General features: G+C 54.4%; 2 protein-coding genes across 2 annotated transcripts; one reads left to right on the top strand and one right to left on the bottom strand.

Moving 5' to 3' along the window:
- The first annotated feature begins 935 nt into the window (after positions 1-935).
- BEST2 (bestrophin 2) lies at positions 936-7,619 on the top strand. Its single transcript, XM_023188831.2, has 10 exons — positions 936-978; positions 1,681-1,883; positions 2,491-2,585; positions 3,774-4,007; positions 4,099-4,253; positions 4,590-4,667; positions 4,809-4,961; positions 5,049-5,129; positions 5,304-5,458; positions 6,812-7,619. The coding sequence occupies exons 2-10, from the start codon at positions 1,732-1,734 to the stop codon at positions 7,236-7,238; spliced, it is 1,530 nt and encodes a 509-aa protein (XP_023044599.1). The 5' UTR covers positions 936-978; positions 1,681-1,731; the 3' UTR covers positions 7,239-7,619.
- A 4,553-nt stretch (positions 7,620-12,172) lies between these two features.
- On the bottom strand, positions 12,173-25,355 carry HOOK2 (hook microtubule tethering protein 2). Its single transcript, XM_023188803.1, has 22 exons — positions 25,141-25,355; positions 24,546-24,631; positions 24,403-24,475; positions 22,732-22,782; positions 22,518-22,650; positions 22,350-22,417; positions 21,924-21,986; positions 21,120-21,200; positions 20,882-21,042; positions 20,655-20,795; positions 19,618-19,819; positions 17,515-17,625; positions 17,318-17,405; positions 16,898-16,967; positions 15,630-15,767; positions 15,454-15,541; positions 15,217-15,251; positions 14,528-14,610; positions 14,343-14,446; positions 12,835-12,945; positions 12,695-12,766; positions 12,173-12,597 (listed from the first exon to the last, which is right to left on the bottom strand). Exons 1-22 carry the CDS (start codon positions 25,183-25,185, stop codon positions 12,448-12,450), a joined length of 2,154 nt encoding a protein of 717 aa, XP_023044571.1. The 5' UTR covers positions 25,186-25,355; the 3' UTR covers positions 12,173-12,447.
- Between the last annotated feature and the right edge of the window lie 1,385 nt (positions 25,356-26,740).

The raw sequence follows: 26,740 nt of genomic DNA, 5'->3' as shown, positions 1-26,740 counted from the left end.
TCTTTGCAAGATTGGTGAACCTCAGGCCCCTCTCTGAGCCTGGGATTGTGTGCCACCACACTGAGGAAAGGGTTTTTGCATTTGGTGTGTGATCATGGTTGTATCTTTGCACAGAGGAGATAAGGAATAAAACCTCCTTGCGGTGGTGTATGACTGTGTGTGTGAAGGCATTCTGAGGTCTAGGTGGGGTCTGTGCTTGGCTGGTTGTGTGGGTGTCTTTGTTACATGGTATGATCATGAGGGAATCCAGACCGTTGGTAGTACTGTGTGTGTGAGAGGGGAGAGCCTAGTATGTCAGGGTCCACCTGCCTTATCTATGCATGATGGGGGCAGGGGGGTTGAGGTAGGTGTATCTTGTATGACTCTGGAAGGTTCTGTGACAGTGTGTACTGCCCCTCTGGGTCACCATAGTTATGTGAGATTGTCTTTTGTTTTTTCAATAGAGATGGGGATCTCACTATGTTGCCCAGGCTGGTCTTGAACTCCTGGCTCAAGTGATCCTCCCACCTAAGCCTCCCAAAGGGCTAAAATTACAAGCGTGAGCCATTGTGCCTGGCTGAGGCTCTCTTAAGAGCAGCTGGATTTGTGTCTGGAACTATGATGTGTGTTTCTGCGTGCATCTCTGTGACACTGTGATTACAGGTGACTGTGGAGTGACCCAGCCTCACTAAGCAGTGTGTGTGTGTCCACCATCCCTGCCTCCTCCCCCAGCCTCTGGGCGCCAGATCCTTACGACCTGCCACTGAGTGACTGGGAGGGGAATAGGGAGGGGCAAAGGAGGACAAGGCGGATTTCTCCCCCAGTGCCAGGTAACAAACTTGTGGGACTCCAAACAAAGTTCTGAAGCTGCAGCCCAGCCGAGGGAGGAGAACCAGGAAAGGGGGGCACACCCACTCCCCAGCTCCACCCAACGCCAAAGCCACCCGCCCATTCCATCCCTGTCCCTGTGGGTCCCTGCACCGGCCACCTTCAACACAGGTGAGATGAGCCCAGGCTTGGGGAAATAGGGGGCCCTGAGGGAATAGGGAACCTGCGGGCAGGAATGCATCCGGAGTCCTCCCGGGGTGGGGAGTAGAGGGCTTGGAAGGCTGGAGGGGAATGGAGAGAGGAAAGGTCAAGGAGGATCCGGGAGGAAAAGGGAGTGGGGGGAGCCAGGGCCATTAAGCAGAAGGTGGACAGGCTGGGACAGGGGAGCTAGGGGACCCGGAGGCTTAGGGACAGGGCTTCAGAGGGAGTGCAGGGAGTGGAATGGGTCAAGACTTGGAGCTGGGGAAGTGGAGAAGGGGGAGACAGAAATAGGGGCTGAGGGAGAGAATTTGGGGGAGGTGGAGCCTTGAGAACCTAGAAACTCAGGTGCTGGGGACTCGCGGAGTGGGGGATGCTACAGGTGGCCTCTAAGTGAAGGGGATCGGGGAAAGGGTGACCCGGGAGCTGACTGCAGGGACTCAAGGGTCTTGGTGGTGAGGGACGGCAGGTACCAGAGCCTGGGGCCAGGAGTCTAGGGAAGGGGACAGCCTGAGACACGGGTCAGGGAATGGCACTGGGGGCTGGACTAGACTGAGTAAAGCTGGGAGGAGAAGGCAACTCAGGCAAGGGTCAGGACTGAAGGGGTGGCCGGCCGGAACATGGGTGGACTCCCTGTGCTCAGTTATCCCCGCACCTCTTCACCCCCACCCGCAGCCCCCACCCGGGCCACCTACTCTCCCTTGGCCACACCTGCCGGGTGCCACGATGACTGTCACCTACACAGCCCGAGTGGCGAATGCCCGCTTCGGTGGCTTCTCCCAGCTGCTGCTGCTGTGGCGTGGGAGCATCTACAAACTCCTGTGGCGAGAGCTGCTCTGTTTCCTCGGGTTCTACATGGCGCTGAGTGCTGCCTACCGGTGAGGCTGCCCTGGGGTGCTCATGTTCTAGGGGAGGGGGGCAGCTATTATATATATATTATATAGATATATACACACATTATATACACACACATATATACACACATATATAATATATACATATATGTATATATCTATATATAATATATACTATATAATATACAATATAATATATAATTTTTATATATTATATATACACACATATTTTTTAATTGAGATGGAGTCTCGTTCTGTCACCAAGGCTGGAGTGCAGTGGCATAATCTCGTCTCACTGCCACCTCCATCTCCCAGGTTCAAGCGATTCTTCTGCTTCAGCCTCCCCAGTAGCTAGGATTACAGGTGCCAGCCACCACGCCTCGCTAATTTTTTTGTATTTTTGGTAGAGACAGGGTTTCACCATGTTGGCCAGACTGGTCTCAAACTTCTGACCTCAAGTGATCCCCCTGCCTCGGCCTCCCAAAGTGCTGGAATTATAGGCGTGACCCATAGCACCCAGCCGGGGGCAGCTATTATAAAAGAAGCCAGGGCAAGGGGCACAGCAAGAGAGATCTGAAGCTGGGGATGGAGTGGCCCCTGTGACCTGTGACCCCTCATCTCTATCCCGCAGCTTTGTGCTGACCGAAGGGCAGAAGCGTTACTTCGAGAAGCTTGTCATTTACTGTGACCAGTATGCCAGCCTCATCCCTGTCTCCTTCGTGCTTGGTGCGGTCCAACCCCCAACTCCCCCGTTCCCATGTCCCTGAGAAACCCATATCCATTCATGCCTTTGGAGGAGCCCCCATTCCTGCCCCTCTGAGACTCCTACCTCAAATCCAACACCCACAATACCACCCCATTTTGGATCCATACGATGAAGATGCCAGATGTGGCCCTACACTCTGAGACCTGGGGTGTCACCTGGGGTCACAGTGCCTCCTGAGGTGCCCCCAAGAGAGCTCCACCTCACCCACAGGGCTTATTCCTGGTCACCCTGGGGATGCTCACCAGTGTCTGCTGTGTTACTAGGGGGGACAAACCCCTAACCCTCCAGGGACCCCATAGGATTAATCCTCTCAATTCCAGCCTGGGGGCATTTCTCTGACAAGTCCTGGCCCCCCAGGGACCACATGTGACCCGAGCCTGCCCAAGGCTCCCTGATGTAGACCCTGTCCCCAACCCCTTCAGAAGTTCCTGGTTCAGGAGCTGGGTATGGCTATTGCAACAAGCTTGACCAGGTGTCCCCGATGTACACCCCTACAAACCAGACCCCTCTCCCCTTGATTTAGGTTCCTATGCATTCACAGCAAGCGACAGTCTGCCCACGTGCCCCTAACATGGGCTCTGTGCCTCTGTCCCCATACTGGGATCACAATGTCACATCTGAGGTGACTCCCAAGTAGCCAGTGACCTAAAGGGCTGCTCTGCCTTTCTCCCTTTTTTTTTTTTTTTTTTTTTGAGATGGAGTCTCGCTCTGTTGCCCAGGCTGGAGTGCAATGGTGTGATCTCTGCTCACTGCAACCTCCACCTCCCAGGTTCAAGTGATTCTCCTGCCTCAGCCTCCCGAATAGCTGAGACTACAGGTGCGCCGCCATGCCCGGCTAATTTTTGTATTTTTAGTAGAGACGGAGTTTCACCATGCTGGCCAGGCTGGTCTCGAACTCCTGACCTCGTGATACGCCCTCCTCGGCCTCCCAAGGAGCTGGGATTACAGGCGTGAGCCACTGCACCCGGCAACTGGCCTTTCTGACCTGAGGGCTGGACCCCCAAGTTCCCAGCCCAAGCGTGGTGAGGTTGGCCAGCACGCTTGGGTTTCCCTGATGCAGACCTTATGTTGCCCCTTCTCCCACAACCTGGGCCCCCAAACCCCTGGCCCTGGTGTCCCCACTGAGCCCCCATTCCGCTCCCCTGCAGGCTTCTATGTGACGCTGGTGGTGAACCGCTGGTGGAGCCAGTACCTATGCATGCCGCTGCCCGACGCCCTCATGTGCGTGGTGGCGGGCACCGTGCACGGACGCGACGACCGCGGCCGCCTCTACCGGCGCACACTCATGCGCTACGCAGGGCTCTCGGCCGTGCTCATCCTGCGCTCTGTCAGCACCGCGGTGTTCAAGCGCTTTCCCACCATAGATCACGTGGTGGAGGCTGGTGAGTACTCAGCCAGAGGCAGGGCAGAGACCGGGCAAGGACCCGGTGGAGGGGGACAAGAGGTTAGCTATCCCTGACCTCTTTCTTCCAGGGTTTATGACCCGCGAGGAGCGCAAGAAGTTCGAAAACCTGAACTCGTCCTACAACAAGTACTGGGTGCCCTGCGTCTGGTTCTCCAATCTGGCGGCGCAGGCCCGGCGCGAGGGCCGCATCCGCGACAACAGCGCCCTTAAGCTGCTGCTCGAGGTGGGCCCACCAGGAGATCATTCATATAGAATACCAGGGAAATTGTACCCCTGGAGCTGTGTCAACCGCGGCCCGCCACGCACCCCCCACGAGACCGATTTCAAACACCCTCACCAGGTGCACACTTACCTCCATGGGGCAGATTCCAACGCCCTTGAGGGACAACCCCTGAGTGCATGGTCCCTCATCCAGGTGCACACTCACCACCAAATACCCTCCCTGAAACCCCCAAAGCACACTCCCAATTCCCACCCACCTCCATCCCAGGTACCCACACTTAATATCCCTGTGTGAGCTCACCATTCAGGCCTCCTCATGGCCTGTATCCACCCCCAGGAGCTGAATGTGTTTCGGGGCAAATGTGGAATGCTCTTTCACTACGACTGGATTAGCGTACCCCTCGTCTACACGCAGGTAACCCCATCGTGCCTCTGTTTATATTCGGTGTCAGTGGCCCTGATGCACGGTTTCCAAGGGGAAACCAAGAACTAGCTAAGACCCCCATCATAGCCTTGGCCCTCAATGACCCCCTTGAGCCCTGCCCTGCCCTGCCAGGTGGTGACCATCGCACTGTACAGCTACTTCCTGGCTTGCCTCATTGGTCGCCAGTTCCTGGACCCGGCTCAGGGTTACAAAGACCATGACCTAGACCTGTGTGTGCCCATCTTCACCCTCTTGCAGTTCTTCTTCTACGCTGGCTGGCTCAAGGTCGGTGGGTGATCCAGGCTGGAATTTCATGGGTGGGGTGGACATGGGGTTCCCAAGTTTCCACCTAACTCCTCCCTCTCCTCTCAGGTAGCTGAGCAGCTCATCAACCCCTTCGGAGAGGATGACGATGACTTTGAGACCAACTTTCTGATCGATCGAAACTTCCAGGTAAGACTCAGGTTCCAGGTGAGACTTCCAGGTGGCAACCATCCCGGAGTGCCCAACAGGGTTCTGGTCCCACCCCTGCCAAGTCTTGCCGGGTCTCGCCCCAAACCATACTTCCCTCTGTGGTCCTGGCGGGTTGCCCTGCCCCCACCTTACCCTGTGTGTTTGCACCCGTAGGTGTCCATGCTGGCAGTGGACGAGATGTATGATGATCTGGCTGTGCTGGAGAAGGACTTGTACTGGGATGCGGCGGAGGCTCGCGCCCCCTACACAGCGGCTACTGTCTTCCAGCTGCGGCAACCTTCCTTCCAGGGCTCCACCTTCGACATCACGTGAGCCAGTTGGGTGGGCAGGGCTTATGGCTGGAAAAGGTTAAGGGGACTCAATTCTAGAGATGGGGATAAGATCGAAAGTCTCAGGACTGTGATAAGGGAAGAAGCTAAGATAGGAGTCAGGGGACAAGGTCAAGGTCTGAGACCAGGCCACTGACTGGGGACGGAGCTAAGGGCTGAGGTCAGTGAGGATCGGACAGGTCAGAGGTGATTCCAAAGGAGATGAGGGCTGAGGCCAGGAGCCACTGCTCACGCCTATAATCCCAGTACTTTGGGAGGCCGAGGCGGGAGGATCCTTTGAGCAAGCCCAGGAGTTCAGCCCAGCCTAGGCAACATAGTGAGACTCCTGTCTCTACTAAAAATAAAAAATTAGCCAAGCATGGTGGTGCTTGTCTGTAGTCCCAGTTATTCAGGAGGCTGAGGTGGGAGGATCGCTTGAGTCCTGGAGTTCAAGGCTGCAGTGAGCCATAATGACGCCACTGCACTCCAGCCCGGGCAACAGAGCAAGAGCCTGTCTCTAAAAAAATAAAAATAAAGGCTAGGCGTGGTGGCTAATGCCTTCAATCCCAGCACTTTGGGAGGCCAAGGCAGGTGGATCACTTGAGGTCAGGAGTTTGAGACCAGCCTGGCCAAAATGGTGAAACCCTGTCTTTACTAAAAATACAAAACTGGCCGGGCTTGGTGACTCACACCTGTAATCCCAGCTACTCGGGAGACTGAGGCAGGAAAATCACTTGAACCCAGGAGGCAGAGGTTGCAGTGGGCCGAGATTGCACCATTGCTCTCTAGCCTGGGCAAAAAGAGTAAAACGCCATTTCAAAAAATAAAAATAGGCTGGGTGCAGTGGCTCACGCCTCTAATCCCAGCATTTTGGAAGGTCAAGGTGGGCAGATCACGAAGTCAGGAGTTCAAGACTAGCCTGGCCAACATAGTCAAACCCTGTCTGTACTAAAAATACAAAAATTAGCCGGTGTGGTGGCACGTGCCTGTGGTCTCAGGTACTCGGGAGGCTGAGGCAGGAGCCCAGGAGGTGAAGGTTGTGGTGAGCTGAGATCGCGCCACTGCACTCCAGCCTGGGCAACAGAGGGAGACTCCATCTAAAAAAATAATAAAATTAAATTAAATTAAAATGTAAAAGGAAATGGGGCTGAGCCACAACTGAGGTTTGAGATCCAAGTTCAAGTGGCAACAGAGGGTGAGGCCAGGCTCTGGGTTTAGGAGCTAAGGTCTTTGGGGAAAAGGTCTTTGGGGATAAGTGGGACAAAAGGATGGGTGGAGTCAGGGAAATGCCTGGGACCCCGCTCTGTCAACAAGAAGCGAGGCCGCAGCGCTGGCCCAATGTTGGTCCCGCAGGCTGGCCAAAGAAGACATGCAGTTCCAGCGGCTGGACGGCTTGGATGGGCCGATGGGCGAGGCGCCCGGCGACTTCCTGCAACGCCTCCTGCCGTCGGGCGCGGGCATGGCCGCGGGAGGCCCTCTGGGCCGGCGCCTGTCCTTACTACTCCGCAAGAACAGCTGCGTGTCGGAGGCGTCTACCGGGGCCAGCTGCTCATGCGCGGTTGTCCCCGAAGGCGCGGCCCCGGAGTGCAGCTGCGGGGACCCACTGCTTGATCCTGGCCTGCCGGAGCCCGAGCCCCCGCCCCCTGCGGGTCCTGAACCGCTTGCCCTCATCCCTGGGCCTGTCGAGCCCTTCAGCATCGTGACCATGCCCGGACCCCGGGGTCCGGCGCCACCCTGGCTGCCCAGCCCTATTGGCGAGGAGGAGGAGAATCTGGCCTGAGATCTTAGAGCCCAACCGCCTAAGGACAGGGAACCAGGTCCCTGCACGGCACACAGGCAGGTGTCCCTGTCTGCATAAGCCTCGTGTGCCTTTGTAAAGTCCACCTACACTTTTGACCAGCTCTCGCTGCCTGCCTGGGTTTGGCGCTGTGCTAGGGGCGGGAGTTCTTCCAGACTCTTGGACCAGCCCGCCCTTACCACCATCTCTACTTCCCAACCCCCACTGCCTGAGAGGTCTTCATCAATGTCCTGCCTGAATTCTTTCCTTCAAGTGAAGATGTGACTGACTATCTCATCGAGTTGTCATGAAGATGAAAGAATGGCATTAAAGCATTTGGTATACAGTAGGTGCTCAATAAATTGCTAGTGGTTTTTATTCAAACGCTGCTAATCTGATTTCTCCTGCCAGGCATTATCCATTGTCCTAAGTAAAATGTGGGAGTTCTTGCAGGTTTCTTATTTATTTATTTATTTATTTACCTATTTATTATTATTTTTTGAGATGGAGTCTCCCTCTGTCACCCAGCCTGGAGTGCAATGGTGTGATCTCTGCTCACCGCAACCTATGCCTCCTGGGCCCAAGTAATTCTCCTGCCTCAGCCTCCCAAGTATCTGGGATTACAGGCACGCACCACCACGCCCAGCTATTTTTTTGTATTTTTAGTAGAGAGGGGGTTTCACCATGTTGGCCAGGCTGGTCTTGAACTCTTAACGTCAGGTGATCCACCCGCCTCTGCCTCCCAAAATGCTGGGATTACAGGTGTGAGCCATCAAGCCCAGCTGCAGATTTCTTCTTCCTTCTCCTCCTTCTCCTCTTCCTCCTCCTCCTCCACCACAACCACCATGCCCAGCTTATTCCAGGTTTGGTTGTTTTTTTCTTTGAGACAAAGTCTCACTTCATTACCCAGGCTGGAGTGCAGTGGCACGATCTTGGGTCAGTGCAACCTCCACCTCCCTCGTTCAAGGGAGTCTCGTGCCTCAGCCTCCCGAATAACTGGGATTACAGGTGCAGACCACCACACCTGGCTAATTTTTTGTATTTTTAGTAGATATAGGGTTTCACCTCTTCCAGGTTTTATGATGGTGCCCTGCTTACTTCTTCCCAAACTCTGCTCTCTGAAATACCCACATCAGTGCCCTGGCATTACTCATTAATGAGCCAGCCACTGTCCCAGGATCATGGGTTCTTCTTCCCTCAGGCCTCTGCATTCTCAGGCCCTCTGGGCTTCAGGTTTTACTAATTTAATCACATGGACTCCTGATGAGTCCTGAATATAAAAGTCCAGCCAAGGCAGTGAGCTATGATCACGCCACTGCACTCCAGCCTCGGCAACACAGTGAGACCCTGTTTAAAAAAAAAAAAAAAAAGGCCTGGCATGGCGGGGGTCATGCCTGTAATCTCAGCTGGGAGGCGGAGGTAGGTGGATCATTTGAGGTCAGGAGCTCAAGACAGGCCTGACCAACATGGTGAAAGCCCGTCTCTACTAAAAACACAAAAATTAGCCAGGCAAGGTGGTGGGCACCAGTAATCTCAGCTACTCAGAGGCTGAGGCAGGAGAATCGCTTGAACCTGAGAGACAGAGGTTGCAGTGAGATTGTGCCACTGCACTCAAGCCTGGGCGGCTGCAGAGTGAGACCCCCTCTAAAATAGAAAAGAAAGAAAAGGAAAGAAAAAGAAGAAGGAAGAATGAAAACAGAAATTCAGCCAGGATCCCTTCTCTAACTGTAGACCCAGAAAGCCAACTGCCTCTTAGATGTCTCCTTGCAGAGATCTCACAGACACTTCAAACATAACACACCTGAAATCCAGCTCCTAACCAGCCCCCCAATCTGTCCCACCCTGTGTGTTAGCTTTGTCCTTCCAGGTAGTGAGGTCAAAAGAAGCCATGTGAATTCCTCTTCCCACCACAGGCCATCACATCAACCCAGCAGCCACACCAACCCAGCAGCAAATCTTACCAGCTTTGCCTTGATTTTTATTTTTATTTATTTTTGAGATGTAATTTCGCTCTTGTCACCAGGCTGTGTTGCAATGGCACGATTTTTGCTCACTGAAACCTTCACCTCCCAGGTTCAAGTGATTCTCCTGCCTCAGCCTCCCAGGTAGCTTGGATTACAGGTGACCAGTACACCCAGCTAATTTTTGTATTTTTAGAGACAGGGTTTCACCATGTTGGCTAGCCAAAGTGCTGGGATCACAGGCGTGAGTCACCGTGCCCTGCCAGCTTTGCCTGTAAATCGTATCTAGAATCTAACCATTTCTCACTCCTCCAGGGCCCTCAGCCTGGCCAGAGCCTCACTATCACCCACCCACCCGGACTACCAACCTGGTCTTCTAGCTCTGGCCCTGGCCTCCTAAGCCTGTTTCTCCCAGAGTGGCCACCAGGGGGCGCCTATTAACACCAGGGCCAGGTCACATCCCTTCTTTGCTTAGACTCTTCCATGGCTCCCACCTCACTTAGAATAAAAGTTAAAGTACTCTCTGCAGCCCACAAGTCCCTGAATAATCTCCCCACCCTCATCTGCTTTCTTTCATTTTTACTTTTATATTTTTTTGAGAGGAGTCTTGCTTTGTCTCCCAGGCTGAAGTGCCAGTGGCGCCATCTTGGCTCACCGTGGCAAGCAAGCTCCGCCTCCCGGGTTCACGCCATTCTCCTGCCTCAGCCTCCCGAGTGGCTGGGACTACAGGCATCCGCCACCATGCCCGGCTAATTTTTTTGTATTTTTATTTTTATTTATTATTATTATTTTGAGACCTAGTTTTGCTCTTGTTGCCCAGGCTGGAGTGCAATGGCGTGATCTCTGCTCACCACAACATCCGACTGCCGGGTTCAAGCGATTCTCATGCCTCAGCCTCCTGAGTAGCTGGGATTACAGGCGTGTGCCACCACATCCGGCTAATTTTCTATGTGTTTTTTTTTTTTTTTTTTTTAGTAGAGACGGGGTTTCTCCATGTTGGTAAGGCTGGTCTCAAACTTCTGACCTCAGGTGATCCTCCCGTCTCAGCTTCCCAAAGTGCTGGGATTACAGGCGTGAGCCACCGCGCCCGGCCGCATTTTTTTTTGCATTTTTAGTAGTGACAGGGTTTCACCGTGTTAGCCAGGATGGTCTCGATCTCCTGACCTCGTGGACCGCCTGCCTCGGCCTCCCAAAGTGTTGGGTGGGAGCCATCGCTCCCTGCCTTCTGCTTTCTTTTTTTGTTTGAGACGGAGTCTCGCTCTGTCGCCGAGGTTGGAGTGCAGTGGCGATCTCCACTCACTGCAAGCTCCACCTCCTGGGTTCCCGCCATTCTCCTGCCTCAGCCTCCCGAGTAGCTGGAACTATAGGCGCCCGCCACCACGCCCGACTAATTTTTTGTGTTTTTTAGAGACGGGGTTTCACTGTGTTAGCCAGGATGGTCTCGATCTCCTGACCTCATGATCCACCCACCCACCGCGTCCAGCCTTCTGCTTTCTTATTCACTCCACTCCAGCCACTTTGGTCCCCTTACTGTCCCTCCAGCACATCAAGCGAGGTGTCATCTCAGGGCCTTTGTGTGAACTGTTCTGCCTGGATCTTCCCCAGATACCTTCATGGCCTCTCCCTCACCTCATTTAGGTCTCTGCTTCAATAATGTCACTTCCTTGGTGAGGCCTCCTTTCTGGGCCGGCCTTTTTTCTTTCTTTCTTTTTTTTTTTTTTTGTAGATGGGGTCTCACTCTGTTGCCCAAGCTGCAGCAAGCTGAGATCGTTCCACAGTGGTGGCTCACTCTGGTAACTCTGGGCACCAAGGTGAGGGAGAGAAAGTGGGCCAAGGGTTTACCCCATTGCTTTTAAGAAAAGCTTAGTGGCCGGGCACGGTGGCTGACTCCTGTGACCCCAGCAGTTTAGGAGGCCAAGATGGGCAGATCATCTGAGGTCAGGAGTTCAAGAACACTCTGGCCAACATGGTGAAACCCCATCTCTACCAAAAATACAAAAATTAGCCCAGTGTGGTGGCATGTGCAAGTGGTTCCAGCTACTCAGGAGGCTGAGGCAAGAAAATCGCTTGAACCTGGGAGGCAGAGGTTGCAGTGAGCCAAGATCGTGCCACTGCACTCCAGCCTGGGCGACAGAGTGAGACTCCATCTCAAAAAAAAGAAAAAAAAGCCAGGCGCAGTGGCTCAAGCCTGTAATCCCAGCACTTTGGGAGGCCGAGACGGGCGGATCACGAGGTCAGGAGATCGAGACCATCCTGGCTAACACGGTGAAACCCCATCTCTACTAAAAATACAAAAACTAGCTGGGTGAGGTGGCGGGCGCCTGTAGTCTCAGCTACTCGGGAGGCTGAGGCAGGAGAATAACGTAAACCCAGGAGGCGGAGCTTGCAGTGAGCTGAGATCCGGCCACTGCACTCCAGTCTGGGCGACAGAGCAAGACTCCGCCAAAAAAAAAAAAAAAAAAAAAAGCAACAACCAAAAAACAAAACCACTACACATTCACAGACACACAAAGGTGATCCTCACCTACCTCTGGATGGTGCTATTCGTCACTCACACTTAGTAAGAATGCAAACCAAGCTTTTCTTTCTTTTCTTTTCTTTTTTTTTCTTTTTGAGATGGAGTCTTGCTCTGTTACCCAGGCTGGAGTGCAGTGGCTTAACCTCAGCTCACTGCAACCTCTGTTCCCCGGATTCAAGCAATCCTCCCACCTCAGCCTCCCGAGTAGCTCGGATTACAGGCATGTACTACCATGCCCTGCTAATTTTTCTATTTTTAGTAGAGGAGGGGTTTTGCCATGTTGGCCAGGCTGGTCTTGAACTCTTGACCTCAGGTGATCCACCCATCTAAACCTCCCAAAGTGCTGGGATTACAGGCATCAGCCACCATACCGGGCCGCTAAGCTTTTCTTAAAAGCAATGGGCTAAACCTCTGACCCATTTTCTCTCCCCCAACTTGGTGCCCAGAGCATAGCCAGGGCAGATTGAAAGTCTTTATTTTTCTCAAATATAAAATCAAAGTCTCCCCAGGCAGCACATGAACTCTAGAGAGAGAATCAACGATAAGAATCACATTGCTAAAAAGAACAGGCCTATACCTACCTCCCACCCTCCCTCCCCACCAATCTGGGAGAGGGAAAGGCAGAGATCATGGCCTCAAAGCTCTTGAGCAGCTGGCTGAAGCCCAATGCTGGGCGCCATGTGAGTTGGAGGAAGCCAGGGTGGGTGGAGCCCAGGCTGGCTGGATCCTGAGGTCAGTGCTTGTCAGTGGGGCGAAGGTTCAGAGATGCCAGGCGTCCCAGGGGTCCACGGCGAGCATTGGTTGCCAGCCGCTGCTGTGCCAGGAATGACTGGGCATGGGCAGGTGCCCGCTCTTCCCCAGCTCGCTGCTGCAAGGCCATGCCCTTCAGGAGGAGGTGTGGTTGGGGTCAGGTGAGCTCACAGGACCCCCTCCACCACTACTCTACCCATGAGATCTTAGAGCCCAGACCCCACACTTACCATATTATACCAGGCTCTGATAAGCAGCTTTTCTTCCTGCTCCCTCTGACTTCGGCTTTTCTCAAAGTCCATCTATCAAGAAGGCAAGTGTCAGAGGCCTAGATATGCTGGGGGCAGCGTAAAGGCATGAGGATACCCACCTCCAGGTGCCGGATGCGGACATCCCGTTCTCGGAGCTGTGTCCTTAGGGAATGGGGTTCTGGAGGTGCCCCTGCAGCTGGCCGCTGCTTGGGTTCCATGGTCTGCATGACCTAAAGGTTGAGGAAGTCACAGCCAGGTGACTTTGGCCTTGAAACGCCCTGGGACATACTGGGGTGTGTGTATTCATTCATTCATTCAGACTGTTGCCCAGGATAGTCTTGAACTCCTGGCATCAAGCAATTCTCCTGCCTTAGCCTCCCAAAGTGTTGAGATTATAGGCATGAGCCATTGTGCCCATCCATGCAGTACTTTATTTTTATTTTTGTGATGGAGTCTGGCTCTATTGCCCAGGATGGAGTGAAGTGGCACAAGCTCAGCTCACTTCAACTTTTGCCTCCCAGGTTCAAGTTATTCTCCTGCCTCAGCTTCCCAAATAGCTGGGATTACAGGCGTCTGCTACCACTCCCAGCTAATTTTTCTATTTTTAGTAGAGATGGGGTTTCGCCATGTTGGTCAGGCTGATCTCGAACTCCTGACCTCAGGGAATCAGCTGCCTCAGCCTCCCAAGGTGCTGGGATTACAGGCGTGAGCCACTGCGCCTGGCTGTGCAGTACTTTTTTTTTTTTCAGATGGACTCTCGCCCTGTCATCTAGGCTGGGGTGCAATGGCACAATCTTAGCTAACTGCAACCTCCACCTCCCAGGTTCAAACGATTCTCCTGCCTCAGCCTCCTGAGGAGCTGGGATTACAGGTGCCTGCCACCATGCTCAGCTAATTTTTGTATTTTTAGTAGAGATGGGGTTTCACCATATTGGTCAGGCTGGTCTTGAACTCCTGAGCTCGTGATCCGCCTGCCTCGGCCTCCCAAAGTGCTGGGATTACAGTCGTGAACCACTGCGCCTGGCCTTATTTATTTATTTATTTATTTATTTATTTAAAAACACAGAGTCTCACTCTGTCTCCCAGGCTGGGGTGTAGTGGCATGGCTCACTGCAACCTTCATCTCCCCGGATTCTCCTGCCTCCGGAGTAGCTGAGATGACAGGCGTGTGCCACCAAGCCCAGCTGATTTTTTTGTATTTTTAGTAGAGACGGGGTTTCACCGTGTTAGCCAGGATGGTTCAAGCGATTCTCCTGCCTCAGCCTCCTGAGTAGCTGGGATTGCAGGTGCTTCTCACCATGCTCAGCTAATTTTTGTATTTTTAGTAGAGACAGGGTTTCACCATGTTGACCAGGCTGATTTTGAACTCCTGACCTCGTGTTCTGCCTGCCTTGGCCTCCCAAAGTGTTGGAATTACAGGCGTGAGCCACGGCGCCAGGCCGGCTGTGCAGTACTTTAATGCGACAAGCAGTAGCAGTGGGGAATCATTGCAGAAGTCTGTCACATGGTGGGGTATGACAGGTGTGAACTGGGGCACAGATGTGCAAGCAGGAGGTTTGGCTCAATAGGAGGCACAAAAAGGCAGGAGCCAGGGCAGGCAACTTGTGGGAACACCCAGTGTCCTCACCATGCGGGCCTTGTCCACGTAGCGGCGGTATCGCTCTTCCATGGCCCGCAAGTCCGCGTCCTTCTTCTGCAGGTTATGCTGCAGCTCCTCGATCCGTCGGGCTGCTGATGGAAGAATTGGCCCATCAGCTTCACGCTGCTGGGCTCTGGGATCTCCCCACCCCCTGGTCACCAGGTCCCACTTACTGCTGCTGTCAGTGGGTGGCTCCAGCTCCTCAATGTACTCCCGCTTCCTCTGCAACTCCAGATCTGCCTCATGAAGCTTCTGCCTGTGGGCAGGGATGAGCAGCAGTGGGCTGACCTCCGAGCTGGCCTCTGTTTCATCCCAGCGGTAGCCACAGACCTCCCCGCCAGCCAGAAATGCCCCTACATGGCCACAGAGCCCTCTCTGCCTGCCCCTCATGCCTGGGGGCTGTGTGCCCTGGTCCCACCATCTCCTCAGCCATCAGTCACAACCCTTTGCACCCTTAGCAGGTATCCTGTGAAACAGCACCCTGTTGTCCACTTCGCCCATCCCAAAGCTCCCAAGTTGGTCCAGCCACCATCGTCCCTTGCTAGCTTCTTCTACTCTCAACCACTCCATCTAGCAGCCAGGGATCTTTCTAGAATACAAATCTCTTCAATAGCAGACAGGTAAAAGAAAAGAAAGAAGGCCAGGCGCAATGGCTCATGCCTGTAATCCCAGTACTTTGGGAGGCCAAAACGGGTGAATCATCTGGGGTCAGGAGTCCAAGACCAGCCTGGCCAACATGGTAAAACCCTATCTCTACTAAAAATATAAAAAATTAGCCAGGCATGGTGGCACACGCCTAAGAAACTCCCCACTATTGTCAAATCCATGCCCCCACCAAGAGTGCCCTCTTTCTGCGACTTACAAATGTTCCTCCAGCTTTCTTTTCAGCAAGACGGACTGGGGTAGAGAAGAGGCAAGGTGAGTGGAGGGTCCAGAGAGGACCTAATTCCTCCTTCCCAGGGTGAGGGTAGGGGGTGCCACCCTGGGCCCATGGTACTTACAATGGCCTGTATGGGGCATCGGGCAGCATGGGAGAGAGAGGAGGGTTACTTAGGGGCATGAGGGAGGGCCAGGCAGGAAGGTGGTGGATGACACTCACGTCTTCAGTCTTGCCCCCCTGCTCTTGCAGGGCTTTCTGAAGCTCCTCCACCTGGGCCCGCAGCTCGGATAGCTGCTGCTGATTCAGCCTGCAAGGGTGGGGGGCCGCTTAGTGCCTTCGCCCACTTTCGGCCCCCTCTGTCCCTGCTCGGCGCAGGTAGGTCCCCAGGCGCTCACCGGTGCTGCGTCTCCAACCCGTGGCGTGCGCGGTTCGCCTCCTCCAGGTGGCGCTGCAGCTCTTCCTGCCGCTCCCGGTCGGCCGCCTCCTGCCGGCACAGCCGCTTGTTCTCCAGCTGAAGCCGCAGTAGCGTCTCCCTGCAGACCCGGGAGGAGAAAGCAGGGCCAGGGTTGAGTCACCCCGCAGGCTCGCTGGGGCTCAGGGCGGGTGGAGCTAGGGGCGGGACAGAGCCCTGGGGAAGAGCTCAGCCAGACCGTGGGGTTGGAGCACTGAGGACCTACTAGTGGTTCAGGTTCCCGGCCCAGGGTTAAAGGGGACGGAGCTCTAAGCTGGGGTAGGGGGTGGAGCTAGGCAGGGTCGGAGCTAGGCAGAATGGATTGGAACAGCTGGGATGCGGCGGGAAGCAGAAATGGGAAGAATTAGGATGGGAGAGTTTTTTGGGGTTTTTTTGTTTGGTTAGTTTTGGTTTTTTTGTTTGTTTGAGATAGAGTTTCGCTCTGTCGCCCAGGCTGGAATACAGTGGCGCGATCTCGACTCACTGCAACCTCCACCTCCCGGGTTCAAGCAATTTTCCTGCCTCAACCACCCGAGTAGCTGGAACTACAGGCGCATGCCAGCACACCTGGCTATAATTTTTTGTATTTTTAGTAGAGACGAGGTTTCACCGTGTTAGCCAGGATGGTCTCGATCACCTGACCTTGTGATCCGCCCACCTTGGCCTCCCAAAGTGCTGGGATTACAGGCGTGAGCCACCGCGCCCGGCCGTTTTGGGGGTTTTAAAATCATTTTTATTTTGTAGAGAGGGCCACTATGTTGCCCAAGCTGCTCTGGAACTCCTGGGCTCAAGTGATCCTCCAGCTCCGGTCTTCCGAAGTGCTGGGATTTAGAGGTGTGATCCACTGTGCCTGGCCTGGGAGAGTTAACGCCGGCAGGGCACAGGGTACTGAAACTCACAAAGGCTACACTGACAGGGGTGGACCCTGGGGGAAAGGATCAAAGTCGGCGGGGCTAGGGCATAGGATTTTTGTGCGGGAAGTGGAGCCAGGTGTTGGACATAATTTGTGTACTAAGGATAGACCCTGGAGAGGCAAAGTGATCTGGTAGGTTGAACGGAGCCAAATCAGCAGTAAGTGGGCCTAGGACCCCAGCTAGGACCTGGATCTGAGACCAAGCAACCGGTGCTAGTAGGTGGGAGGGTAGGGGTGGGGCTGACGGCGGTCCTTGGCAGGCCTGGGTGGGGCCAGAGTTTTGAGTGAGCCCAGGATACCTGAGCTCCGCAGGCAGGATCTCCGCGGCTAAGTTATCCATGGGTGGGGAGGTGGGATCCAGTGAGGGGTCTGAAGAATGCAAGAAAAGTCTTCAGGTCTCTTCGCATTCCCTGTCCCCGCCCCTAGGGTCTTCTTCCCAAGGATCATCTTTTGGGGCTCAAGTTCAGCCAACAGCCTGGCTTGACACAAGCTCCATTCCCGGCTTGATAGAGAACCAGGAGGGTTGGCCTGGCTTTTTAGCCTTTGCTCCACCCTGAGACCCTGAGCCTCTCTCTTCAATATGACTGTGTCACATCTTTCTGGTCACCTCCAGCCTGGCCTAGCTCTCTCCCCAGCCTAGACATGCACTGGGACACAACCTGTTCTGCCCAAACAGTACACCAGGACAGGTAAGGCCCCAGGATGGGGCTTCATCTCACCAGCCTGGGTCAATCCCCGCGGCTGCAGCTGGGCGCAGCGCAGCTCCTCATTGGCCTCCCGCAAGGAGTCCCGCTCCGCCAATAGCCGCTGCAGGGACAGGGTACAAGATACCACACGGGTCAGGCTCGACCCTCTGGGAAATGGGCTACCCTAGAATTGGCAGGGTGGGGCTTGGGCAGTGGGACCTCAGCCTCACCTCCTTCTCCTTTGTCACCGACTCATACTTTTCCTCCAGGTTGCGGCATTCAAATAGCCATTTCTCGGCCTTCATGGCCTCCTCCTGCCGCTGGCCCTGCAGTTCCTGCACCTGAACACAGAGAGGGGAAGAATAAGGACTGCAGGGGTGGAAACAGGGGCAGGGGCTGAGTACTGATGGTTCCCAATCCAGGATGGTTTGACTTATGATTTTTTTGACTTTACTATGGAGCTTTCAGCTGTGTAGGTTTTTTGCTTGGCTTTTTAAGAGACAGGGTCTCGCTCTGTTGCCCTGGCTGGTCTCAAACTCCTGGCCTCAAGAGATCCTCCCACTTCAGCCTCCCAAAGCACTGGGATTACAGGTGTGAGCCAATGCACCCAGCCAACTGTGCATGTTAATAGTAAGAACCCATATAACGATTCTGTTTTTCAATTTCAAAGAAGTAGTCTTCAATAAATTGCATGATATAGTCAATGCTTTAGTATAAAATAAGATTTATGATAGATGATTTTGCCAAACTAGGCTAAGGAAAGCTTTCTGAACATGATTAAGGTAGGCTAGACTAAGCTGTGATGTTCGATAGGTAAGGTATGATCAATGGATTTTCTTTCTTATTTTTTAAAAAATTTTTTAAAAATTATTTTTTAAGGCCGGGCGCGGTGGCTCAAGCCTGTAATCCTAGCACTTTGGGAGGCCGAGACGAGCGGATCACGAGGTCAGGAGTTCGAGACCATCCTGGCTAACACGGTGAAACCCCGTCTCTACTAAAAAATACAAAAAGCTAGCAGGGCGAGGTGGCTGGCGCCTGTAGTCCCAGCTACTCGGGAGGCTGAGGCAGGAGAATGGCGTAAACCCAGGAGGCGGAACTTGCAGTGAGCTGAGATCCGGCCACTGCACTCCAGCCCAGGCGACAGCGAGACTCGGTCTCAAAAAAAAAAAAAAAAAAAAAATTATTTTTTAAAAACAGATGGGATCCCGCTATGTTGACCAGACTGTTCTCGAAATGCTGGCCTCAAGCGATCTCCCATCTCAGCCTCCCAAAGTGCTGGGATTATCGGCATGAGTCACCACACCCAGCCCTCTTTTTCTTTTTTCTTTTGAGACAGAGTCTCCCTTTCTCAACCAGGCTGGAGTGCAGTGAGGCGATCTTGGCTTACTGCAACTTCCACCTCCCAGGTTCAAGCGATTCTCGTGCCTCAGCTTCCTGAGTAGCTGGGATTACAGGTGCGCGCCACCATGCCCGGCTAATTTTTGTATTTTTTTTTTTTTTTTTTTTGAGACGGAGTCTTGCTCTGCCGCCCAGTGGCCAGATCTCAGCTCACTGCAAGCTCCGCCTCCCGGGTTCAGGCCATTCTCCTGCCTCAGCCTCCCAAGTAGCTGGGACTACAGGCGCCCGCCTCGTCGCCCAGCTAGTTTTTTGTATTTTTTAGTAGAGACGGGGTTTCACCGTATTAGCCAGGATGGTCTCGATCTCCTGACCTCGTGATCCACCCGTCTCGGCCTCCCAAAGTGCTGGGATTACAGGCTTGAGCCACCGCGCCCGGCCATTTTTGTATTTTTAGTAGAGACAGGGTTTCGCTATGTTGGCCAGGATGGTCTCAAACTCCTGCCTCAAGTGATGTGGGGTTACAGAAGGAGTTATGGGGTACCCGCCTTGGCCTCCCAAAGCACTGGAATTACAGGCGCGAGTCACCGCACCCAGCCTTTTTCTTTTGTTTCAGGCAGGATCTCGCCCTGTCACTCAGGCTGGAATGCAGTGACGCAGCCACAGCTCACTACAACCTCAAAATCCTGGACTCAAGTGGCCTTTAAACGCATTTTAGGATATTTTCAATTTACCACGAGTTTTGTTACATGGGTAGGTAGCCCCAAGTAAATCAAGCAGCATGGTGAAGGGGCAGGCATCAAAGAATTTAGAAGATCGGTACTTAAGGGAAGGGCTGGGCTTACTAACCCAGACAGAGGAACAGCCTGGGTGGAGGGAAGAGGCCCGGAAGGCGTGGCCTACGTGCAAGTAAGGCAGGGACTCAGGGGAGGGCGGGCCAACAGTAAGGGACCGGCTGCCAGGGGCCGGCCCCGGCCCTAACCCCGCCCCCGCCGCACCTGCCGCCGCTGTGCCTCCAGCTGCGCGCGCAGGGAGCCAGCTCGGCGCAGCTCATCCTCCAACTGCCGCGTGCGCTCGGCGTGGCCGGCGTTGCTTTCCTCCAGCTGCTGCACCTGCCGCTGCAGCTCCCTCAGCTCTCCCAAGCGGCGCCGGCAACTGGTCAGCGTGGCCTCCAGCTGCCCAGCACGCTCCGAGGACTGCCTAGGGGAGTGGGGAGGGAGCGGGGAGGGCTGAGAGCTCTGATCAGGGTTCAGCAGGGATGCGGATTGGCCCTTGGAGCAGAGGAGGGTGTTGTTCAGCCTGAGGCTTTTGGGTTCAAGGTGAAGGGGTCATGAAAGTCGAGGGTCAAGGGTCAACCCGGGCCTGGTGCTGTTGAGAGTCATTACAGCAATGGTTAGCCCAGGGTTATAATCAGGGATCCTCTGGGGTGGAATTGTGGGGACACAGAGGGTTGTGGGGTTATAGGGGGAGTGATGGGGGGCCTAGAGAGGTCTGAGCATCTGCCAAGGACACCTTGGGGTCATTGGGGGAGCTATGGGACAAGAGCACTGTGGGGTCCTTAGAAGTGCAATGGGGGGGTGCACTAGTACTTTTGTATTACAGAGGTGCCATAGGGGCCCAGTGGAGCCCTTTGTGGTTACAGAAGGCACAGTAGAGTCAAAAGGGGTTGCAAAGTCCTAGAAGGTACCATGGGATCCAGGAGCATTATGAAGTCCAAAATGTGCAGTGGGATCTGCAGACCATTGTGGGGGAGGTTCTTGTGTTTTGTGGACCAAAGATGCTATGGGGTCTTGGAAGCATACTGTGGAATAAGAGGGGGCAGTGTGGGCTCCAGGGGATATGGTGGAGTTCAGGATAGCGCAATGTGGCCTTGGGCGTTCTGTAGGGCTCACGGTGGCACCGCGGAGTCCAGGGGGCATATTGGGGTTTCACTGGGCATATGGAAATTACAGAGTTGCTATGGCATCAGAGGGGAACTCTGGCAACAAGTTTACCCCCAGGCCCCTGTAATGGGGACCAGGAACCCACCACTCACCGCAGTTCATCCATCTCATCCTTCAGGGCCTGTGCCTCCTGGGCCAGGCTGGTCAGCGCCTGGTTCCGGTGCTGCAGCTCCGCAACCTCCCGCTCCAGCTCGGCACAGCGCAGGTGCTCATCCTCTCTGCCACTCTCCAACCTGGGGGTGGTGGGGAAAGGGCACATGAGGGGGCTGCCCTCCCCCCATCCCCTGGCTTGCCTGGCCCAGTCCTCAGATGACCGCACCTGAAGTTCTCCTCCTGCAACTGCTCCAGCTGGGACTGCAGCAGCAGCAGCTTCTTGGCAGTGAGACCTGGGGTCCCCTCGCCTTCAGGCCGGCCCACCCGCTCCCGCAGCGCTGCATTCTCTTGTGCTAGGCTCTGCTTCTCCTCTGACAGGAGCATCAGCTGCGGGCAGGGTAGGAAGATGAGCTGGGGCTTCGAGAGGGGCTATTCAAATGTCCCTGCCCCACCTCGGGCCCTACCTGCCGCTCCAGGTCCAGACAGCGCTGCTTTAACTCGTCCCCCTCCTCAGCCTCCTCACTTAGGAAATAGTACCTGCGGGACTGCGGAGATGAGGGGGAAGAGGAACTCAGGAATTCAGGAGAGGGACGAGGGGAGGGAGGCTGAGATCTCTAGAGGCTGGTGGAGGGGGACAAGAAACCCTCAGGATTGAAAAGAGGGCTGGTGCCGGGTGCGGTGGCTCACGCCTGTAATCCCAGCACTTTGGGAGGCTGAGGCAAGTGGGTCACCTGAGATCAGGAGTTCCAGACCAGCCTGGCCAACGTGGCGAACCCTGTCTCTACTAAAAATACAAAAATTAGCTGGGTGTGGTGGTGCGCACCAGTAGTCCTGGCTGCTCGGGAGGCTGAGGCAGGAGAATCGCTTGAACCCAGGAGGCGGGGATTGCAGTGAGCCGAGATTGCGCCACTGCACTCCAGCCTGGGTGACAGAGTGAGACTCCATCTCAAAAAAAAAAAGAAAAGAAAAGAAAAGAAAAGAAAAGAAAAAGAAAAGAAAACAGGGCTGGGGTTGGAGACTGAAGGAACAGCGACTCCAGAACACTGGAGACCTGGCACAGGAAGTGACTAGCACCCTGGGAGATGGGCGTGGCTTACAGGCTTAAGGACAAGCCCCTCCCCTTTAGGGAGCCCTGAGCATCTGTAATGGGGTCTGGAACTTTAACAAGGTTCAGTCCCAAGGTTAATCACAGCAAACTTATTCCCAACTCCGGGCCTTTGGATTTGCTGATCCCTGTGCCTAGAACACCTTTCCCCCAAATCTCTTACCTGGCTATCAAAGTTGCCATATGTCTCTGGTGACAGGGAGTCAGGAGTGTCTTTGGTCATGAGCTGGGGAGTAGGAAGGGGCATTGTAATGAACTGGATATCTGAGGGCAGCCTTCAAAGCATCTACTATCCCAACTGAGAACCTCTCCATCTTCCCGTCGTCAAGGCCAGTTCTGCCCAATAACCCCAGCCCAGAGGCTGCCCTCCTGCCTCCAGCACAGAGGGAAGTCAGATCCCTTGAGCCAGCTATATTGCGACTTAGAGCTGGGAGGAGCTGGCAGACACATGAGACAGAGATGTCTGGCCAGCTGAGTTCCAGGCAGAGTCCAGAGCTTACCAGGGCAGGGCCTGTGCCCAGTTGCCTCTGCCCTAGCGATGTCCCCTCTGCTGACATTTTTCAATTGCACACTGAGCACCCCCACCCACCTCCTGGATGGCTTCCATCACCACATGCTGAACCGATTCTTCCAGCGTCATGATTCTCTGGATGTGCTCTGGGGATCAAGGTGGGGGAGGCTGAGACCCAGGGGTGAGGTGGGGAGGAAGGAGGATTTCCTCAGGCCAGCCCCTGGGGACCCCCTAAGCTCCCCATACCCTGCTTTTTCTCGCAACTGATGGCACAGCCCAGCACCAGCTGAAGCAGCTTGCCGAGCTCTGCTGGGTCTGAGAACTCTCCAATGAGGCTCACATCTGGGAGGTGCTCTTCTGACACAGGATGCGCCAGGACCTGGGGAGAAGGGGGTGTCAGGGGCTCATGGGTCCACCCTTCTCCCAACTCAACCCCCTGAATCCCTTTACAGTTACTCACATCCTGGGAGTACTCTACCAGGCTCCGTAAGACCATCTTCAGATTGCTGACCTAGGGAGAAACAATGAGCTGTGGACAAGTTCAGAAGTCCCCGACTCTAAATCTGTACATCCCATCCTTTCTCCACCTCACTTCTCCTTTCCTGGTCATCTCATCCTATTCTATCTGCGTGTGCCTTCCTCTAGGGGTGACCTGTCTGGCTGTCTGCCCCTTTTGTCTGCCTGACCATCTTTGTTTCATTTTTATTATTATTTTTTGCTTTAGTTTTTTGAGACAGGGTCTCGCTCTGTCACCGAGGCTGGAGTGTAGTAGTGTAATCTTGGCTCACTGCAGCCTTGACCTCCTGGGGTCAAGCAATCCTCCTATCTCTGCCTCCCTAGTAGCTGGGACTACAGGCATATGCCACACCTGACTGCTTTTTTTTTATTTGTAGAGACGAGGTTTTGTTATGTAGCAGAGGCTGGTCTCAAGCTCCTGAGCTCAAGCAATCCTCCCATCTCAGCCTCCAAAAGTGCTGGGAATACAGGCATGGGCCACAGTACCCGGCCTACCTGACCGTCTTTCTTCATATGTCTCCAGAACCCAGGCACTTCTCACCACCTGCCCCACCATCCTTTAGCCCTACCCATCCATCCTCACCTCTCACCTGGATTAATGCACCAGCTGCCTCTCCTCTTCCACTTTTGCTGCCTATATTTTATTTCTCTCCATGCAGCCAGGGGGAGCTTTATAAAGCCTAAGCCAGGTTGCATCTTTGCTCTGCTAAAACCCTGCCTTGACTTTCCACAGCACTTAAAAATAGAATTTACACTCTCACCATGGCCTGCGAGGCCTCTGATGACCTCATCTCCTACAAATCTTGCCCTCTTGCTCTGTTCTGCCCTCTTTGCTATTCCTCCATCACACTAAGTTTATTCCCAACTCAGGGCCTTTGCATCTGCTATTTGCTTTGCCTGGAACACTGTTCCCCCAAATCTCACTTGGAGATTAACCCATCTGATGTAATCACCCACCCATGCCCTCATTGCTCTTTCTCAAAGCCCTGCTTTTTTCTTGTCTTCATAGAACTATTGGCATCAAAAGTTTTTTCTTTCTTTTTCTTTCTTTCTTTTTTATTTCTTCTTGAGACAGAGTCTAGCTCTGTTGCCCAGGCTGGAGTGCAATGGCTCGATCTCGACTCACTGCAACCTCCACCTCCCAGGTTCAAGTGATTCTCATTTCTCAGCCTCCCAAGTAACTGGGATAACAAATGTGCACCACCACACCCAGCTAATTTTTGTATTTTTAGTAGAGACGGGGTTTCACCATGCTGGCCAGGCTGGTCTCGAACTCCTGGCCCCAAGTGATCCACCCACTTTAGCCTCTCAAAATGTTGGGATTACAGGCACGAGCCACCGCGCCCGGCCGGAAGGTAATTTTTATGGTTGTGTTTTATGTGTTGCTTGTCACTAGAATGATGGCTGTGTGGGGCAGGTTTTTGTCTGTGTTATTCCTTGCTGAATGCCCAGGCCTGGCACAGGGTGAGTACTCAATAGATGAATGGATGAACAAATGGTTGATCACCAGACATCTGTCCCTCTTCCTGCCCATCACCCAGGACATGTGCCTAGCTGGTCCGTCCCTGGTCATCTCTTCACCAGTCTGTCCTCTAATCAGGAGTCCAATTGTCACCTTCATCTTCCAGTTGGGACCTGGATCTTCTGAGATGCCCTGGAGCCATGCCTCGTTGAACCAGGAGGGGTCTCTGGGGGCGAGAAGGTGGGATAAGAAGACTGGGAGACACTTTTGGGATCCTCCCCCTCAGCTCCACTCACATCTGGTTCAACACGTAGGCTATGGCAAGGCCGCTGCTCAGGTCCTGAGGGCTGGCACAAGAAGTCGGAACATGGAACGTCTGTAACTGACGGGTCAAGGAAAAGACAATGGAGAGAGTTAGGGCCTGGGAGAGCGGGACCACTTCCCTTTTGCAGACTTTGCCAGTCAGCGAACCTCATATGGTGGGGCGGGCGCTGCTCCGCCACAGCAGCTCTGCGAGGGAGTGGCTTCTGCTCACCTGAGCCCAGAGGGGGCGTGGCCTCACTTCACCTCTGCCCAACAAACCCTGCGCGTCCAGGCCACGGCGGTATCACGAGTCACCTGGGCCCCACAGGCACCACGTGACCAGGCCAATTCACCTGCGCCCTCGCCCCACGTGAACCAGCCACAGAGGGGCGGGGCCTCACCTGTCCTTTCCACTCAGACTTGCCACGTGACGGGGGCGGGTGGTCGGGCCAGAGTCCAACGGTCCAGCAAGCCGACGACCCCTGCACCTCCCCGCCCCAGCACCAAGGGACTGACCGCACCAGGACCAGGGATCCCGGGCAAGAGAAGTGGGCGCTCACCTTCCCCTAGCCCCGCCCCACGACCTACCCAGGTGAGCAGAGACCCGCATAGCTCGGCCTTGTCCACGCTCATGGCTCCTGATAGGATTCAATCCAAGCCACGGAGCCCCGGCGCCGCAGCCGCCTCCGGGTCCGCCACCAGCGAGCGCCCGCAGCCCCGACCTCCCTCTCGGCCTAGAGCGCCGCCCCGCCCCGCCCCCTAGGCGCAGGCCCCGCCCCGCCCCCAAGCCCAGGCTCCACCTCGGTAACGTAATCTCCTCCCCACGCCCGCTCTTGCCTCCAGCCCCGCCATCTTGGATCCGGGCAGCGTTCGGGCGCCCAGCATGCCGCTAGGGGTCAGCCTGGCACAGCCTTGTGCATCCGAGGGTGGTCCCACCTTCCCTCCTCCCCCTGGTCCTTTTTGGAGTGGGAGGTCCTCAAGATCCTTTTGAGACAAGATGCTCCACCCTGTTACGCAAGCGCATTCACATATTTTCCCTGCAACTTAAATAAATTAATGCGTCTAACCACTGTATGATCGGAGCCTTTGTGCGGGGAGGGGCGAGCCCTGGCATTTTCTACGGACTCGGAGAGGGGATGCTAAAGGGGTTTTCCCGCCGGACGCCGTGGCTCTCGACTGTAATCCCCGTACTTTGGGAGGCCTAGGGGGGGATAATTAGTTTGGCCAGAAGTTCGAGACCAACCTCTCTTCAAAACATTTAAAAATTAGCCAGGTAGCGGTGGTTCACGCCCTCCCAGCACTTTGGGAGGCAGAGGCGGGCGGATCACGAGGTCAGGAGTTCGAGACCAGCCTGGCCAACATGGTGAAACCCCGTCTCTACTAAAAATACCTGGGCGTGGTGGCGCACGCCTGTAATCTCAGCTACTCCGGAGGCTGAGGCAGGAGAATCGCTTGAACCCAGGAGGCGGATGTTGCAGTCAGCCAAGCTCATGACACTGCACTCCAGTGGGGCAAGAGTGCAAGACTCCTTCTCAGAAAAAAAAAAAAAAAAAATTAACCAGGCATGTTGGCGTGTTTCTGTCGTCCTAGCTCTACAAAGGTTGAGGTGGGAGGATGGCTTGAGCCTAGGAGGTCGAGACTGCTGTGAGCCGTGATAGAGCCACTGCACTCCAGTCTGGGTCAAAAATAAATAAATAAATAAATTAAATTAATAAATAAATAAATAAATAAATAAATAAATAAATTTAAAAATAGGACCAGGCGCGGTGGCTCACGCCTGTAATCCTAGCACTTTAGGAGGCCGAGGCGGGCGGATCACGAGGTCAGGAGATCGAGACCATCATGGCTAACACGGTGAAACCCCGTCTCTACTAAAAATACAAAAAATTAGCCGGGCGTGGTGACACCTGTAGTCCCAGCTACTCGGGAGGCTGAGGCAGGAGAATAGCTTGAACCCGGGGGGCGGAGCTTGCAGTGAGCCGAGATCGCGCCACTGCACTCCAGCCTGGGTGACAGAGCGAGACTTCATCTCAAAAAACAAAAAAAACAAAAAAAGGCCTGGCGCGATGGTTCACATCTGTAATCCCAGCACTTTGAGAGGTCGAGGAGGGAGGACTGCTTGAATCCAGGAGTTCGAGAATAGCCCTGGCAACACAGCGAGACTCCGTTTCTACAAAAATAAAATAAA

Source organism: Piliocolobus tephrosceles, chromosome 21, assembly GCF_002776525.5.
Source record: "Piliocolobus tephrosceles isolate RC106 chromosome 21, ASM277652v3, whole genome shotgun sequence".
Taxonomy (NCBI): Eukaryota; Metazoa; Chordata; class Mammalia; order Primates; family Cercopithecidae; genus Piliocolobus; species Piliocolobus tephrosceles.
The sequence above is the reverse complement of the archived record's forward strand: the minus strand, read 5'-3'. Positions and strand labels throughout refer to the sequence as shown.